Raw genomic sequence first — 15,279 nt, 5'->3', positions numbered from 1 at the left:
GACAAGAGATGGGGGGAGCTCTAGAGTAGGAGGAAAACCACAAGAGAGAGGATATGCAACCCTTGACCCTAACTATTTCTCCAGGGCCTGCTGTAGCTGGGAGTGATTGTCCTCAAAGTGGCAGGGAACTTAAAGGGCCTCGAGGAGCAGCCATGGTGGGGGGTAGGGAGAGATGAGCAAGATTGCTTGCCTAAGATAAAGAGAAAGGAAAGAGAAGAAAAGCTAGGGAAATGCAGTGGGCCCAAGGAGAGGATTCAAGGACCATGGGACCAGGGGAAGAAGTTAGACTAAGTGTTCACTCCCCAGAAATCAGTATCAACAGGTTCATGGGATTTTGGAAATTGGAAGGAGCTCAGAATTGGGGTCAGGCATACAGTATAGTATTCTCCTGTTGTAGAAAGAAAACAGGCCCAGAGGGGCAAGTGATACCTGCTCTTCTTTGGATATGCCAAAATTTGCAGGTCCTTGTGGTTGGTCTAAAGGACAGATCTGGCTTTCAGGACAATATGTCCTTAGCTAGACTTAGGTTCTTTACTTCAAATGAACTAACAGGTCTAGCAATTTCTACTCTGTCTGAAAGGTGCTTTGGGATCTAGTGGAAAGATACTGGGAAAAGGCCTGTCCCCATCAGCTGCCTTAGCCCCCTCCTTTATTCATTTCCCTATCTGAAGAGGTTCTTTATGGTACCCACTAGTAGACTTCTCCTTAGAAGGCTCAGAGTTTTCACCCTCACCTTCCCCTGGCTTGCTGCCAGGATTCTGACCTCTTGATTGGCTGACCCATCCTTTTAAACTGACTGGCTTTGTGACCTCATTCTCCCACCAAACCTGTTGTCCACCTGGTGGAATCTTTGGGGTTTCCATGGAGCTGCCCGTAAATAAACTTGGACCATCGCAAGTGGCCAGTCACATTCATACTGGACACATGCTCTCTTTGACTTCAGTCATCTGGACAACTACAGAAGTAATTTCTTCATACCATACAACCTTAGCTGCTATTTTCTCTCCTCTAATCATGGCAGGTAAGGGAAAAGATTATTTTGATTGTCTTGAAGTTTTTTTTCTAAAGAGCAGAATTAAAACAAATAGGAGGACAGATGTTTAGAAATGAGATCAGAGCTTCTTGGATGTTTTTGGAGAGCAGTAGTCTAGTGAGAAGGGAAATTAACTGAGGGTTACGAGTTTTTTCAAATTACCAAGGAAATATTTTTCTTTTGACTACTGATATTTCCATTTTATTTCAAGTTTTCTGTCTCATCATGGAGTTGAGATGACCCTGGGTTATTTTAATTGTTAGCCAAAGACATTTAAACTCTGTAAAGTCCCTTGTGAGCTGGAAGGGTTTTGAACTATGGACCTGATGTTGAACGATATGCGTATTTTCCCCATACTATCCTAGCTAAATATGCAGAGGTGAATGTCAGTTGAAGGTTTTCTTTCATCCACCAAAGTTCATGATGAAGCTAAAGCATGGGGAAATCAGATTTACATGAAGGAAGGGTAATCTATCCCTTCTCTACTGATGAAATCCTATATTTGTGAAGTGTTTAAGGGTGTTTTAGAATTTTATCCTGTTTGGAAATAGTTACAACACAGATACTGTGAATTTTAACTTAAATTAGATTTAAGGTTGGAGAAACTAGAGAGAGAGGCTGGGAAAAGCCCATGGGGCATACTTGAAAATGTCTTGGAGGATTTGGGTTCAGCTCCTTTAGGGTGGTGAAAAAGGACTTGGAAGGGTAGAGAAAATAAGAATGAAAGAAAGATATGAAAAAGAGATACTGGAATGAAGAGAGGGAGGGGGCTGGTAGATTCCAGAAGATGCGGTAGGATTTGGGATGGAACATTTTAAACTGAAAAGCAAAAATGAACATGGAGAACTTGTTCCCAGAAGGGGAAGTTGCAGCCATTCTTAGCAAATAGCCTTTTGTTTTTGTCGGTGAACTAGGAAGGTTCAGATGGATAAGTCTCTGGAGACAAAGACAGCTCATTACAGTGCCAATATCATTCTCCAGAAGTATTGAATGCTTTAGTTCAGAGCAAGTATGTATGTGGATGGATGTGTGTGTGTGTATGTGTTTGTGTGTGTATCCTTGAAATAGGTAATAGAGTCACTCCTCCCCACCTTTTTTCCTCTTAAGATAGATATTTTCTTGGGCTTTTGACTTAGGGCTAGAAATAAGACTTCACTGAAGAAGAAAAAGAATGCAAGCCCCTTGAAATTGACTATACCATACTGCAAATAGTATAGTATATATTGCACCTTACTGGAATCTGAAGTGTGTATTTTCATGGATAAAATACAAATGATTGCAAAGGAAACCCATCATGCTGAAATGCAGTTTTTAAAATATTAAATTCCTCAAGTTCCCAGACCCCCAGATAAAGAAGTCCTGCTCTAGAGATCAGGTTGAAAGGGGTGAACCCTATTCAAATCAAAGGTGAACCAAATTGCAAGTTGTCTGAATAAATTCAAGAGGACTGAAGGATTCTACTTGTTCCTCTGGGTCTCTGAGAGCAGGACTGCTTCATTCCTTCCTCCAGGAGAGTCAGAGAGACATCAAGAGGAACCAGGTTCCGATTCTAACTCTGATGCTTTTTCAGGCTGGGACTGTGGAGTCAGTTATGTTACTTCTAGGAACCTCCAACTCCTCAGCTACAGAAAGAGACAATGTGTAGGCACTAGGTGTTTGATAAGTGTTGATCTCCATCATACTTATCAGTATTAGTGAAGAGAAGTGGGCAGAAATTGCAAAGGCACCAGTTTAGACTAAATGTCCACAAAAATTCCATAGTAATTAGAGCTTGTCATACAATGGGATAGACTGCCTGGAAGATATGGTGGTTCCTGTTTCTTCCAATGGAGAGGTTGAGGCTGGATATCAATGTATATGTGTTCTCTGCCACAGAGAATTAAATTAGGTGGCTGATTATCTGGGACTTTGTCTTATTCTGAGATTATGGAGAATAGCAAAATGAGGGATTATCCACCTATACATATACATACACAATGTACATTGCATACATACACATGTGTATATGCATGTACAGACCATATTTCACCACATAATTGCCCCAGATTTTATGCCATTTTTTTTTTGCAAAAAAGTGGAGTGCAACCATTATGTGAAACTTTAAAAAAATTCATGACAGCATTACTTAAAAATCATTTATTACTAAACTGTTATTGATGCTAGATTAGGGTGCATAGAATACTCACAAATATATGTTAAAATTGAATACTGACAATGTCTGTGCACTGGGAATTCTAGGCTCGTGGTTCCCAATGCACAAGAGATGAATGTGTATCCATGTGCCACTGGTGAATACGTTGCTGCTCTGTTTACCTTGTAAGTGGTGTGATGCACAGAGTTATGTCAGGTGAGGATTATGGGACAAAAGTTTATAAATCAATTTTTGGACTGAAAAAACAGGGTTTTGTGGTGGTGATGACTATGTGGTGAAATGCGGCACACACACAATGTTGCTTGTCCTTCATTCTCAAACAGGACCATGACATCAGGAAGGTGATGCCATGGGCCCAGTGGCAAGACATAGCTCAAGACAACTGGAGATGGTCCTGGATATGTACATATGCAAGACTTGCATGTTCACATAAAATATGCATATACACACATGTATACACATGCACATACACAGTACACATATACACATGTACACACAATACACAGACAAAAATATACACACATATACAAGAGAATATATACATACAAACACATACACCAAATGTATGCATACACATGCACACACATGATACATACAATGCACATGTACACACACAACTATATATATACATCTACATCTACATGCACAGACACAATACACACACACATATGCATAGCCACATTCACATAGACATATACATACAGTTCCTTTTCTAAAAGTAAGGCTTCCTCCAAGGTTTTTGGTGGCATAATAGAGAGCCTTGAACTAGAAGAAGACTCTGGGTTCAGTTCCCAGTGCTGCCACTGACTGATCAAAAATCCCTCTTGGCTTCAGGTAGTTTCTTTTATTTTTTATGTTAGAAGGGGTTGAGGTTAGGATTAGTTTAAGAGACTTTATTAAGTGACTGCTGGGTGTAAGGAAGGCCCTGTCCTATATAAAAATATCTATGTGCATGTAGTTATGTACAAGTGTTGGGGATAGAATGACAGAACTGAGAGTTCATGACCCACCAGGAGACTCCATTCCACTGAGCACAACCTTTTTGGTTCCACCTAATTCATTAAGATTTGAAGGTCCCAGTTGAACACAAACCCTGATGGCAGTGGCTGTTTCATTTCTGTTTTTGTGTCCCAAGCACATAGTACAATGCTTGGCGTATAGTAGGTGCTTAATAAATGCATATTGATAAAGTGATTTGGAGTCAGAAGACGTGGGTTCAATTCCTTCTTCTGATACTACTTTTGTGACCACAGGCAGGTAAAGCAACTTCTCTAGGCCTCAGTTTCTTATCTGTAAAATGAGAAGGCTGGATTACAGGACCTTACAGTTTTTTCCAACCAGTAGTGTGATGGTAAATGTTTAACAACCACCTCTCTGGAGGGAAAGAAGTATATTGGAAGCAATTTTATTATGAACATGTTCTCCATCATTTTCTTAAGCCTAGACAATCAAGGCAATAAACTGAGCCCTGATTTGTAGCATTTGCCAATTTCTGAGGTATGACTGCTCACTGAACATTTAACAACAGGCTCTCCAACTGACTCCAGTATGCCCCCAGTACAGTGATGACCCAGAATAGCTCTTTTAGTTAGGATTTCTTCTGACTTAGGACTGGTGTGTCTGTGGCCTTATCAGTTTCCTCTCCCTCTCTCATTTCCTTCAGAAAACTTCCAAAACCCATCCATGCTTGGGACCCCCAATCCTCTGCATCTCTCCTTCCCAGTGGTGAACAGCACGGGCAACCTCTGCAATTTTTCCAGAGTCTCGGCCCCAGCCATCGGCTCTGCATGGCTCCTGCCCTCTGCCTCTGGGGTGCCTTTCCCCCCGCTCATGGGCAGTACCTATCTCTACCAGCACTCCAGCACCACCATCCTCTCTGGGGTCCCTGGGCAAGGTCAGCTTTCCACTCCAACCACTTCCTCCTACCCAGGCATCTATGAGTGGGACATGTCTGGGAGCGCTGGGGAGAAGACATCCCTTGGAGATTTCACTGTGACAGTCATCGGCCAGGACACACCAACCTCCTCCATACCAGCACCAGCTCAGTATGATAAAGCTGCAGAGGCCAACACCGTGATGCCTCTTTATCCACAGCTGTCAGCCAGCCTTGTGCAGCAGGGGGCTTCCCCACAAATGCCAAGTCAGGGGCCCAACAATGTGTCTGTCCCTTACCAGAATGGAAACCAGGTTTATTACTACAATCAAGGAACCCTGGGGCCCCTCCTGGCGGGTGAGCTCAGCCCTTGTGTGCAGTCCTATGGTTCTGTGTCTTACAAGGGAGGTAGGACCCCTTCTGTGCCAGTGACGTCTCAGCCAGAGATGGTGATGGTACTCAAAGAGGTCCAGCCCCCTGGGTCCAGACCACCTGTCTCCACTTCAGGCCTGTACTACCCTGTTCACGCCCAGCCAGTCAAAGATTCGGGCTTCCAAGGTGAGTGTTGTGCAAAAAGGAGAGGAAAGGTAAGGAAATCAACATTAGAGGGAAAGGCCAAACTGGGGTGGGGAAGGGATGAGGCTCCTTCCCACTGGGCTTCCCCTTCTAAGCCTATTTGCAAGACTTTGGGAAAATCTCCTAGCTTCTCAGGGCTGCAGTTCTCACATTTGTAACATGAAGGTGCTGGATAATATGGTCCTCAGGACTTTTCTAGTTCACAAACCTTAGGATTTTACAGAACTGGAGAACCATTTCCCTTTATTCACATTGAGAGTATTTCCCTGGGATCAACCTATGCTGTAACCTTCACATATTGAGGAGGTTAAATGGAAGGAAATACCCTTTAATTCCAGGTCCTCCACAACCTCTGATTGTCCTATTGTGACCTCATTTTTCTTACTTTCCCCTACTATACTGGGCTTTAGTTCTTGCATTCAAAATAGTAAAGCTCCTATCTGATTAATAAAAATTATTTATTAAACATGCCTTAATGTATAGGATACTGTGATAAGCTGTTTAGACATAAAGACAAAAAGGAAAGTTTCTTTCCTCAAGGGACTTAAATTCTATCAAGGGAGACAATATGTACAAATAGAAGTATAGCACCCTTATTGGGAGGTACTTATTCAACTTTGGATAATATTGGTGGGCTGGATGCTCAGAGGAGGGCTATGAATCTATTTTGGGATCCGAGAGGTAACCTTAAGGTACTGAGATTATGGTAACTTTGCTTATTAGCTACATTTGGGGTGATTGCCATTTATAATCCATCAGTAGGGAACAACTAGCTTCCAGCAAAGGTATAGAAAAAACTCTTGACATAAAACATTTCTTCTCAAAACTTAGGGTAGGGCTGGAGAACCCGTGGCCTCAAAGTTACACATGGCCCTCTAGGTCCTCAGGTGTGGCCCTTTGACTGAATCCAAACTTCACAGAACAAATCTTAACAAAAGGATTTGTCCTGTAAAACTTGGACTCAGTTACAAGGCTGTACCCAAAGACCCAGAAGTCCACATGTGGCCTCAAGGCCAGAGGTTCCCCACTCCTGGCTTAGGGCATACACTCTGACAAATCCAGAGTGCAGGGGAAGAGTGAGATTAAACTTAAAGTACAATGGTAGTGAGTTACATATGTAAGGAATATGTGGCTATGGATAACTCATAACTCCTGTATGGAAGTTCCTTTTTTGAGTCCATAAGTCAGCAGTCTTCACTGGCATACAGGTTAATGATGCTTGACTCTAGCTCACTGAAGAGGAGGCTATACTTCTGTGTCCATGTCTGTTCTTAGTGTATCCCTCTCTGCTCCCGGCTATTGCATTTCCTTTCTTGGATGACTAGAACTTGCAGGTGGTATGTCTCTCCTCTTACTCTCAGCTGGATACCTTGTTTTCTGCTATTCCCTTCTGTCTGGGGACATGGTCAAGTGTGAGAGGTAAGTGAGATAGAAACTTTCTTCTCTGCTCTCCATCATCCCTCATAGTATTTCTTTTTTAGAGATATGAACCTGGGATCCTTCATCACTGGTTGGTCTGCCACTTGTCTGAATAAATGACTGACTTTCCCCCCAGTATTTAAAACCCCAAAAAGGTATTGATATCATATTTTGTTACTCAGTTACCCTCTTCCCTTTTGGATCAAATTAGAGGGTTCATATTTAATAAAGGGATCCCAGAGTATAGACTATTTTACATACACTTAGCCACCCCAGCCATGACCATTAATTACAGTAAGGATATGAAACCCCTCATGGTATATATATATATATATATATATATACATATAATATACACCAGGTAAATACAGGGAATTTCAGGGTGGAGCATAAGTAGCTTGGGAAATCAGGAGAAGCTTCCTACAGGAGGTGGCAGTGAAGGTGAGCTCTAAAGAAAACTAGGGATTCTGAAAAAGACATGAGGGAAGAGAGAACTTTAGGCTCTCTAGCCATCAGCTGGACATGGAACTCTCACCAAGTCCCTTGTGTCAGGTAAGCAGGATGAGTCACTGTCTCTCATTACAGGCAAGGTAGCTCTCCAGGTCATCTAAACAGCATTTACAAACCCCAGACCTGCACTTCCTTTCTTTCCCTTTGCTGAATTGAATCCAGCTCCAAAATTCTTATATAGGAGCAAAGTTCTCTAGAGCAGAAGTTGCAGTGAAGAGGATGATAGTAACTTTGCTGTTTAGGTTTGGAATCAGAAGAGCTGAATTCAAATCTGACATCTGACACTACTTGAATGGCCTTGAACAAGTCAAAATATAGCTCTGTTCCAGGGAAGTAGATGGGATAAAAAAAAAACAACTTAAATGCTTAGTGTTACCTTTGTGCCTAGTGTTGCATACTTTGTAGAAAATGCCATGTAGGCTCCCTCCACTCATTTCTCTATGATCCTGTGAGGAAGATGGAATAATTGTTTTCATACCCAGGTTATAGAAAGGAAACTAAGGCAGAGCACAGTGTGCCAATGACAGAGCCAAGACTAAACCCTGGTTTCAAATTGGAAAAGGTAGACATAGCTATTCTGTGGTTGAGCAGAGTGTGTGGTATTTCTTGGTGCCTAGGGAAGGGTCTCAGTTACTGGGCACTGATTCTCCATTTGGTTCCTTTGCAGTGATGGAAACTTCCCTGGGGCTGCAGTCTGGTGCCCGAACATTCTCTTTGCCACAAACCCTGGAACTGTCCCAGTCCTGGGGTGGCAATGGAAACAACGTCCAGATTCTTGAGGGCACTCCACCAGCAGAGGTTGCTGGGGACAGCTCATTGGCTACCCCAGCACAGAATTCAGGCAACCTACTTGCTCTGCCTCCTGCCCCAAACATTGAACACAAAGATAAGAAGAATGTGGCATGCCTTGAGAAGGAAAAATGGAAAGTGGAGGGAGTGAAGGCCAAGTTCTCCCAGACCCTCGATGCTTGCCATGTGCCTTTGGAAATACAAGATCCTCCACTCCTTCCCTTGGAAATCCCTGACATTAATCAGCTTCTGGCCTGCATTGACCCTCTCTGCCCTGATACTCATAAGGAAGAGACTAGTCCAAGGGAATGCCATCTGGTAAAGATTGGCCTGAGTCTTGGTGACCAAGAGGCATTAGAGAATGGGATGGAGCCCATTCCCAGTCTTACTGACATCAACAAACTGGTGGAAGATTTCCGCCTTCCTCGTCTTCTCTCTCCCTTGAAGGAATTTGACCAGCCCAAAGGTTTCCGAGCCACCAAACCCAAAGTAGTCAAAACAGCCAAAGTGGTCAGGGTGCAGGGAAAGCCATGTACAGGGAAGGAGCCTTCAGACCCAACCAAGAAAACTAAACGTAAAGTCCCTGATCTGATGGCTACTGTGCAACCAGCCAAAGTCTTGCCGAGAAACCCAGACTGCCTGCTTGCTGGGGATATGGCAGCTGTCTCTGGTTCTGTGGCCAATGAGTTGTCTCCCCTGGATATGGCAAAGTCAATGAGCAGCAAGTCCCGAAAAGCCCCCAGCAACCGGACCAGCAAGGCCAAAGGCCCTAGCCAGGAGAAAATGGAGGGAATTGGAGGCACCTGTTATGAGAAAGTGGAAGGGAATGAGCTACCTGGGGGCCGTGTGAAGCTAGAGGAGAAGCCTGCCCTTCCCAAAATGAAGCGCAAGAAAAACCATCCTGAGCTCAGCCAGGAGGCCTTTAAGAAGCCCCGGAGCTTCCTGGGTATGCACATGCTGGAGTCAGTGCAGGTATTTCACGCTCTGGGCAAGAAGAATGACAAGATGACTGGCCCAGCCCAAGTCCCCCAGCCAACTCCAGGGATCAAACAATGGTTGGAAACACCAGCAGAAGGCCAAGGTCCCATGAAAACCCAGGTTAGCCTACTTGCAGCTGCGAAAGCCAAGGTTCGGAAACCAGAGACCAGTGCTGAAAACCAGTGTCCATCTCCATCCCACACCAGACCACCACCTCCGGGGAAAGTCAAATTGGTGCCTTTGCCTTTTCCTACCTTAGACAGGCCTTTGACTCGGCCCATTCCTCGAAAGCCACAGCCTTTGGCTCCCCACCGGCTTTCTACCATCAACCCTGCCCGCTTGGGCAATCCAGCTCAGCCTGATCCTTCCAACCCAGCCCGGCCTGTGTCTGCTGTGCCTCCTCAGTCAGCTCCTCCTCGGCCTATGCTTCTGAAATCAGCACCCTGCCCTCCTCCCCAGCTACAGCCATGTCTCCCGAGCCACTTGGTCCTGTCCATCTCCCCTGACTCAGCTACCACCAGCTCATCCAAGCAGGCCATGGTGGTCATGACGCAGCCACAGCCCCAGGCCCAATTCCAACCTCAAGATTTCTGCTTTCAGCCAATCCCGTGGAGGAAGCCTAATGTCCCCGAGCCTGTGATGTCGAAGCCCATCACCAAAGAGCAGAGGCCTGAGCGAGAGACCATGAAGAGGCAGGCTCAGAGAGACAGAGAGAATGCTGCCAAGTATACCTCCCTGGGCAAGCTGCAATTTTTCATCGAGCGGGAAAAGGACTTGGAAATTGCAAGGCGCTATGGCTACATGATCTGATCAGAGCAGCTAGGACTCTTGGGTCCTCTGGGCACCAAATGTTTGTACATATATATAGATTCACATGTACCTATTTATTCTGATACTTCAATAAACCGTTAATAGAGCTGTTCTGGTCAGGGACAAGGTGGATGAGCAATGAAAAGACTTCCCAGATAATTGGCCTCGGGCTCTTTTGAGTTTTGGGTGCTATGCTATATACATATCTATGCACATGTATGTATACAATACATACACAATATGTACATATATACATGATACATACACATATACATATACACACCTATATTTTGGCAGGGAGGGGGCTGGAAACAAGGGTTGGGGAGGAATAGTGGGAAAGGAACAGTGGTTGGAGGAGAGAAAGGAAAGTGGGAACTACAAGGATGAGGGAAAGCTGTTGAGCTTTGTCCATAGAAAGAAGGAACAGAGCAGCTAGGGTAGAGGAAGTGGAGATAGCAAGCATAAGAAGCAAAGTCTGAGAGGGCTAGTTGTGTAAGGCATTGGACTTGTGGTCAGGAAGACCTGACTTGAGATCCCACCTCACATCCAGCTTCTGTGAGTGGTTGGTGGCACAGTGCTTAGAGTGCCAGGCCTGGAGTCAGGAAGACCTAAGTCCAAATATGGCCTGAGATACTAGCTGTGTGACTCGGGAGAAATCACTTAACATTGTCTCCTTAGCTGGAGAAGGAAATGTCAAACCACTCACTCCAGCGTCTTTGCCAAGAAAACCACAAGAGGAGTTGTTATTTACAACAAAATTGTAAATAACTAAAAATGACTGAACTACAAAACTTTGTGACCTTATGCAGAAATCATGTTACATCTCTGTGCCTCAGTTTCTTCATCTGTAAAATGAGGGGGTTGGACTTGATGGTAGCCAAGATCCCAAAGAGCTCTCAATCTATAATTTTATGAAAGGGAGGAGAGGTGGATAGCGTTTATAGAAGGTGAGAAGGATTTGGGATAATTAGGCATCAAAATTTTGGTGTATCCATGATTATATCAATGTGGGTATTCCCTCCATTGGTAGATACTCCTTAGATCAGCAAGCATTAAGCACTTAGTGTGTGCCAGTCAATGGGGACACAAAGGCTAAAATGAAATAATTCTTGCTCTCAGGGAATTTCTTTGAGAAAGCTCTGTTGACTCATTACTCTTCTACGACTTCTCATCCTTGACAGTTCCTATTTTTCTGAAAATCCCCTACAGAGGATCTATTCAGAGTTCTAGATGCCTTTGTTGGTTTTTAAAAAATATGCTGTGGGTCCCAGTGAAGCCCTCCAAATCAGATACAAGTAGTGGTTTAGAAACCTACAGTTCAAATACATAGCGTGGAACAGAATGCCATCTTTCAGTCTTAACCTCACTGCCCATTCCATGATAGTCTACGTGTATGGGTAGTAGAGGAAGGTGGGAATGGGAAGAGGGAGACTCCAACAGCCAAGTTCCAACCCATCCCTATCCAAAGTATACTACCATTTGTTTTACTAAATCCCATATATGTTCCTGAGACTCCCAAAGCTCCACACAGCAGCATGCATGGATGTTCTTGTTCTCTTGCCAATTCCAAGTGTACTATCATTCCCTAATCTAATGCAAAGGTTTAAATACAGCAAACACCCCTTCTTGCTACTTAAGACTTTCAGATTGGTGTGTCTATCATCAATCCATCTACATTGATCTAAGGTTACATCATGAACCACCTAAATACTCCACCTCCCACCCCCAACCATGCTTCCCCTTCTAAACTGGTTCCAGAGCTTAAGGATAAGTACTAGAACCATATACGCCTTCAGTCTAATTCTGTTCATTGATAACAGGTATACCATCAATGGTATATACAGAAAAAATAGAGGGATTTTTGTATCAATCTACTCTGCCAGTCACCCACATTCTCAGCTATTTTTCTGGTTCCTGAGCAACAAAGGTATTCATGAAGGATATTCAGGAAATCCCTAAGCTTGTCCAGAATGATAGGTTTGGTATAAGTGGTAATAGCATCCAGGAATAACCCTGCTTTATCCTCAAGGCAGCAAAGATAGTTTTCTTCAAATGCACTGAGGATCTTCAAGCAAGCATCTAACATTCACTATATTTCTCAATCATGAGTAAGTTATAAAGATGCACATAGGTCATGGTGCAGTTCCTTCGTGGTCATGGGGTGAGAGGGTGGGGTGGGGCTGCCCTCAAGGATCATATCAGTCATTCTAGCTATATCTAGCTATAGAGGAGAGGGCTAGCCTATATCATTTCCTCAATGGTAGGAGAAAGGTTAAGAATTCTGATTGGGAGGGTTGTTTCCTTCCTCTTCTTGGTCCAGCCACATCCCATCCTCTAGCCCTCTGCTTTCTCATACATTTGCTCCATAGCTGGCCCACTTAATGGCTGGCCATATGTGTCTTTGATAACGCCTCTTTCAACACTTCCTAAATGCAAGCCTTCATTGGTAATATGTTGCTTGTGGCACCAACATGTTGGTCTCTAGTCCTTGAGGGGCACCTGGGATGATTTTTTTTTACCTTGGCCTTCTGTTTCCTTATTGCAGAAAGCTCCCCATAAGTGCAATCCATCTACCAATGGAGACCAACACATTCCCTGCAACTTACTGGGGTTTTGAGAGGTAAAGAAGTTGCTCCAGGGTGATGGAGTCAGTATATATCTGAGGTTGGATTTGAAGCTAGGTCATCTTGACTCAGAGGTCAGTTATCTATCCTACCATTCTCTCTGTCAGGACAAAAACTATTGCTGTTTCATGGCTACTTTCCATGACCTGTGGCATGTTAGATAGATGCCCTGGGACATAAAAAAGGGTTTGTGATATACTGTTCCCCAGAACACCTAGGTCATATACACTTTTGTAAAGAAGCGAGTGTTGAGTACAAGCATTGCTCAGTTGTGAAAGCCTCTGATGATTGCAGGGATGTTTGCATTAACGATGATCCTGGGCTCCCTGATGGAAATACTTTTCCGCATGGGTGGCTGTCTTGCAGAAGAGGGTTAGACTTATTCTTCTTGGCCCCAGATCACAGAGCCAGGATGATGAAAGACTTTGAGTTTATGCCCTGTGAAGATTAGAGGTTGAAGGAGCTGGAAAGGTTTAACTAGGAGAAGACTTTAGAATTTTTCAAAAAAATTTGAAGGGCTCTCTGTCACATGGAAGAGTTAGGTGCTCTCTTTCTGCTTGGCCAGAAAGGGCAAGGCTAAAACCAGTGAGGAGGAAGTTACAGAGACAGATCTGGATAGGATGTTAGGAAGAACTTAATCAGTCCAAAGTGGGATGGGCTTCTTGAAGAAGTGATGAATGAATGAAGGAATGAGAACCTATTAACTGCTTAGGGACAAGTACAGGGAAAAGTTCTGGGGAAAGAAAGAATAGTGAGATAGTCTCTATTTGAGGAGCTGATACTCTTATTGTGGGAAGTAACACCCCAAAGAATGCTTGACCACAAGAATAGCTTGGACATCTCAGGGTGAATCAGTGGAGTGAACAGCAAATCCCAGGTCTCTTAGATATACTGTCAGATGACAGTGAAGAGGGACTGGAGGATATAGAGGCAGGACAAAAGGTTAAAACTTGGAAGATCTCAAAGACACAGTGGCTGGAAATAAAGTAAGGGCTCTGGGTGGACTCCCATCTCACTGCAAGGAATAGAATTGGTGATTTCCATCTCATTTAATCAGTGGGAGCAGTCAAGTAGTTCAAATGGGTTCTGGGCTTAGGGCTGGAAGAGGATGAAAAGGGAAGGCAAGGGGCGAAGGGTGGTGGGAAACATCTTCAAACAAAGGTTGGATTACCAGGTATCAGAACACTGAAGTCAGGGTTTGTGCTCAGGTATAGATTGCACCATATAATCTTGGAGGTCTCTTCCATGTCTGAGATTTTAGATTTATGTGGTCATGTCTTCCAGCAGGGCTGAGAATGGAATCCAGGGTGTTTCTCTGCTACCTCCCATCCAAGACTTTATTAAAGTTGTTCTTATTGAATGGGCTTAAAAAACAAAACTGCAGGGTCTGCTCTCCAAGAGATCACCATAGGGAAGAAGTCAATCGAGCTCGGACAGTGTGAAAATATCCCGAGATGAACATGTTTGTTTCCTATGCATTACCTTACCAGACAGGTGCACTGGACACAGAGTAAGGTTGTTTGTTGAAAGGAGTCAATCAGGAGCCTACAATGAGCCAAAGTCTTCCTCAGTCCTAATGCTTTTGCTGCTGTTTGATGCCTGACCTTGCTGAACTATACATCCCAAACTGATTTTGGGCATAGCTCCAAGCTCCTCCAAAGAATGGTTGAATCAATATACCATTTCATCAATAGAACATTAGTGTCTCAATTCTCCCACATCCCTTTCAGAATTTGTCATTTTTCTTTTATGTCATATTAGCCAATCTGATAGATGTGGAGTGATAGATCAGAATTGTTTTAGTTTAAATTTCTCTAATCAATAGTTATTTAGAACATTTTAAAATGATTATAGACAGCTTTGATTACTTTGTCAGAAAACAACCTGTTCATATCCTTTGACCTTTTTTCAATTGAGGAATGGTTCTGATTTCTATAAATTTGACTCAGTCCTCTATATATTTGAGAACTGAGATCTTTATTATAGAAAGTTACTGTAAATTTTTTCACAGTTAGGATTATTCTGAATGTCCCTCCATCCTATTTTCCCTGTTTATCCTCCTCTCACTTGCCTTTTACCCTGTCCATTCTCAAAATGTTTTGCTTCTGAATTTTACCTCTTCCAATCTGCTCTCTCTTTTATCACCCCTTTCTCTTATCCCTTTCCCCCTCTTACTTTCCTATACGGTAAGATAGATTTCTACCCCCAACTGAGTGTGTATATCATTCACTCTTTGAGTAAATTCTGATGAGAGTAATGTTAACTTGTTCCTCTCACTGACCCCATCTTTCTCTCCACTGTAAAAGCTCTTTCATATCAGATAATTTATCCTATTCTACCTCTCCCTTTCCCATTCTCCCAGTGTACTTCTTATTCTCACCCTTTAATTTTATTTTTTTAGATAATTATCCCCTCATATTCAACTCACACCCATGGCCTCTGTCTATATATACTCTTTCTAGCTGCCCTAATAATGAGAGAATTTTTAGGAGTTACAAGTATCATTTTCGCATGT

At 43.4% G+C, this 15,279-nt stretch overlaps 1 protein-coding gene across 1 annotated transcript; it reads left to right on the top strand.

Annotated features, from left to right (window-relative positions):
* The first annotated feature begins 375 nt into the window (after positions 1-375).
* C1H2orf78 (chromosome 1 C2orf78 homolog) lies at positions 376-10,252 on the top strand. Its single transcript, XM_072639397.1, has 3 exons — positions 376-1,021; positions 4,849-5,616; positions 8,231-10,252. The coding sequence occupies exons 1-3, from the start codon at positions 862-864 to the stop codon at positions 10,138-10,140; spliced, it is 2,838 nt and encodes a 945-aa protein (XP_072495498.1). The 5' UTR covers positions 376-861; the 3' UTR covers positions 10,141-10,252.
* The last annotated feature ends 5,027 nt before the right edge of the window (positions 10,253-15,279 follow it).

This window comes from Notamacropus eugenii, chromosome 1, assembly GCF_028372415.1.
Source record: "Notamacropus eugenii isolate mMacEug1 chromosome 1, mMacEug1.pri_v2, whole genome shotgun sequence".
Classification (NCBI taxonomy): Eukaryota; Metazoa; Chordata; class Mammalia; order Diprotodontia; family Macropodidae; genus Notamacropus; species Notamacropus eugenii.
The sequence above is the reverse complement of the archived record's forward strand: the minus strand, read 5'-3'. Positions and strand labels throughout refer to the sequence as shown.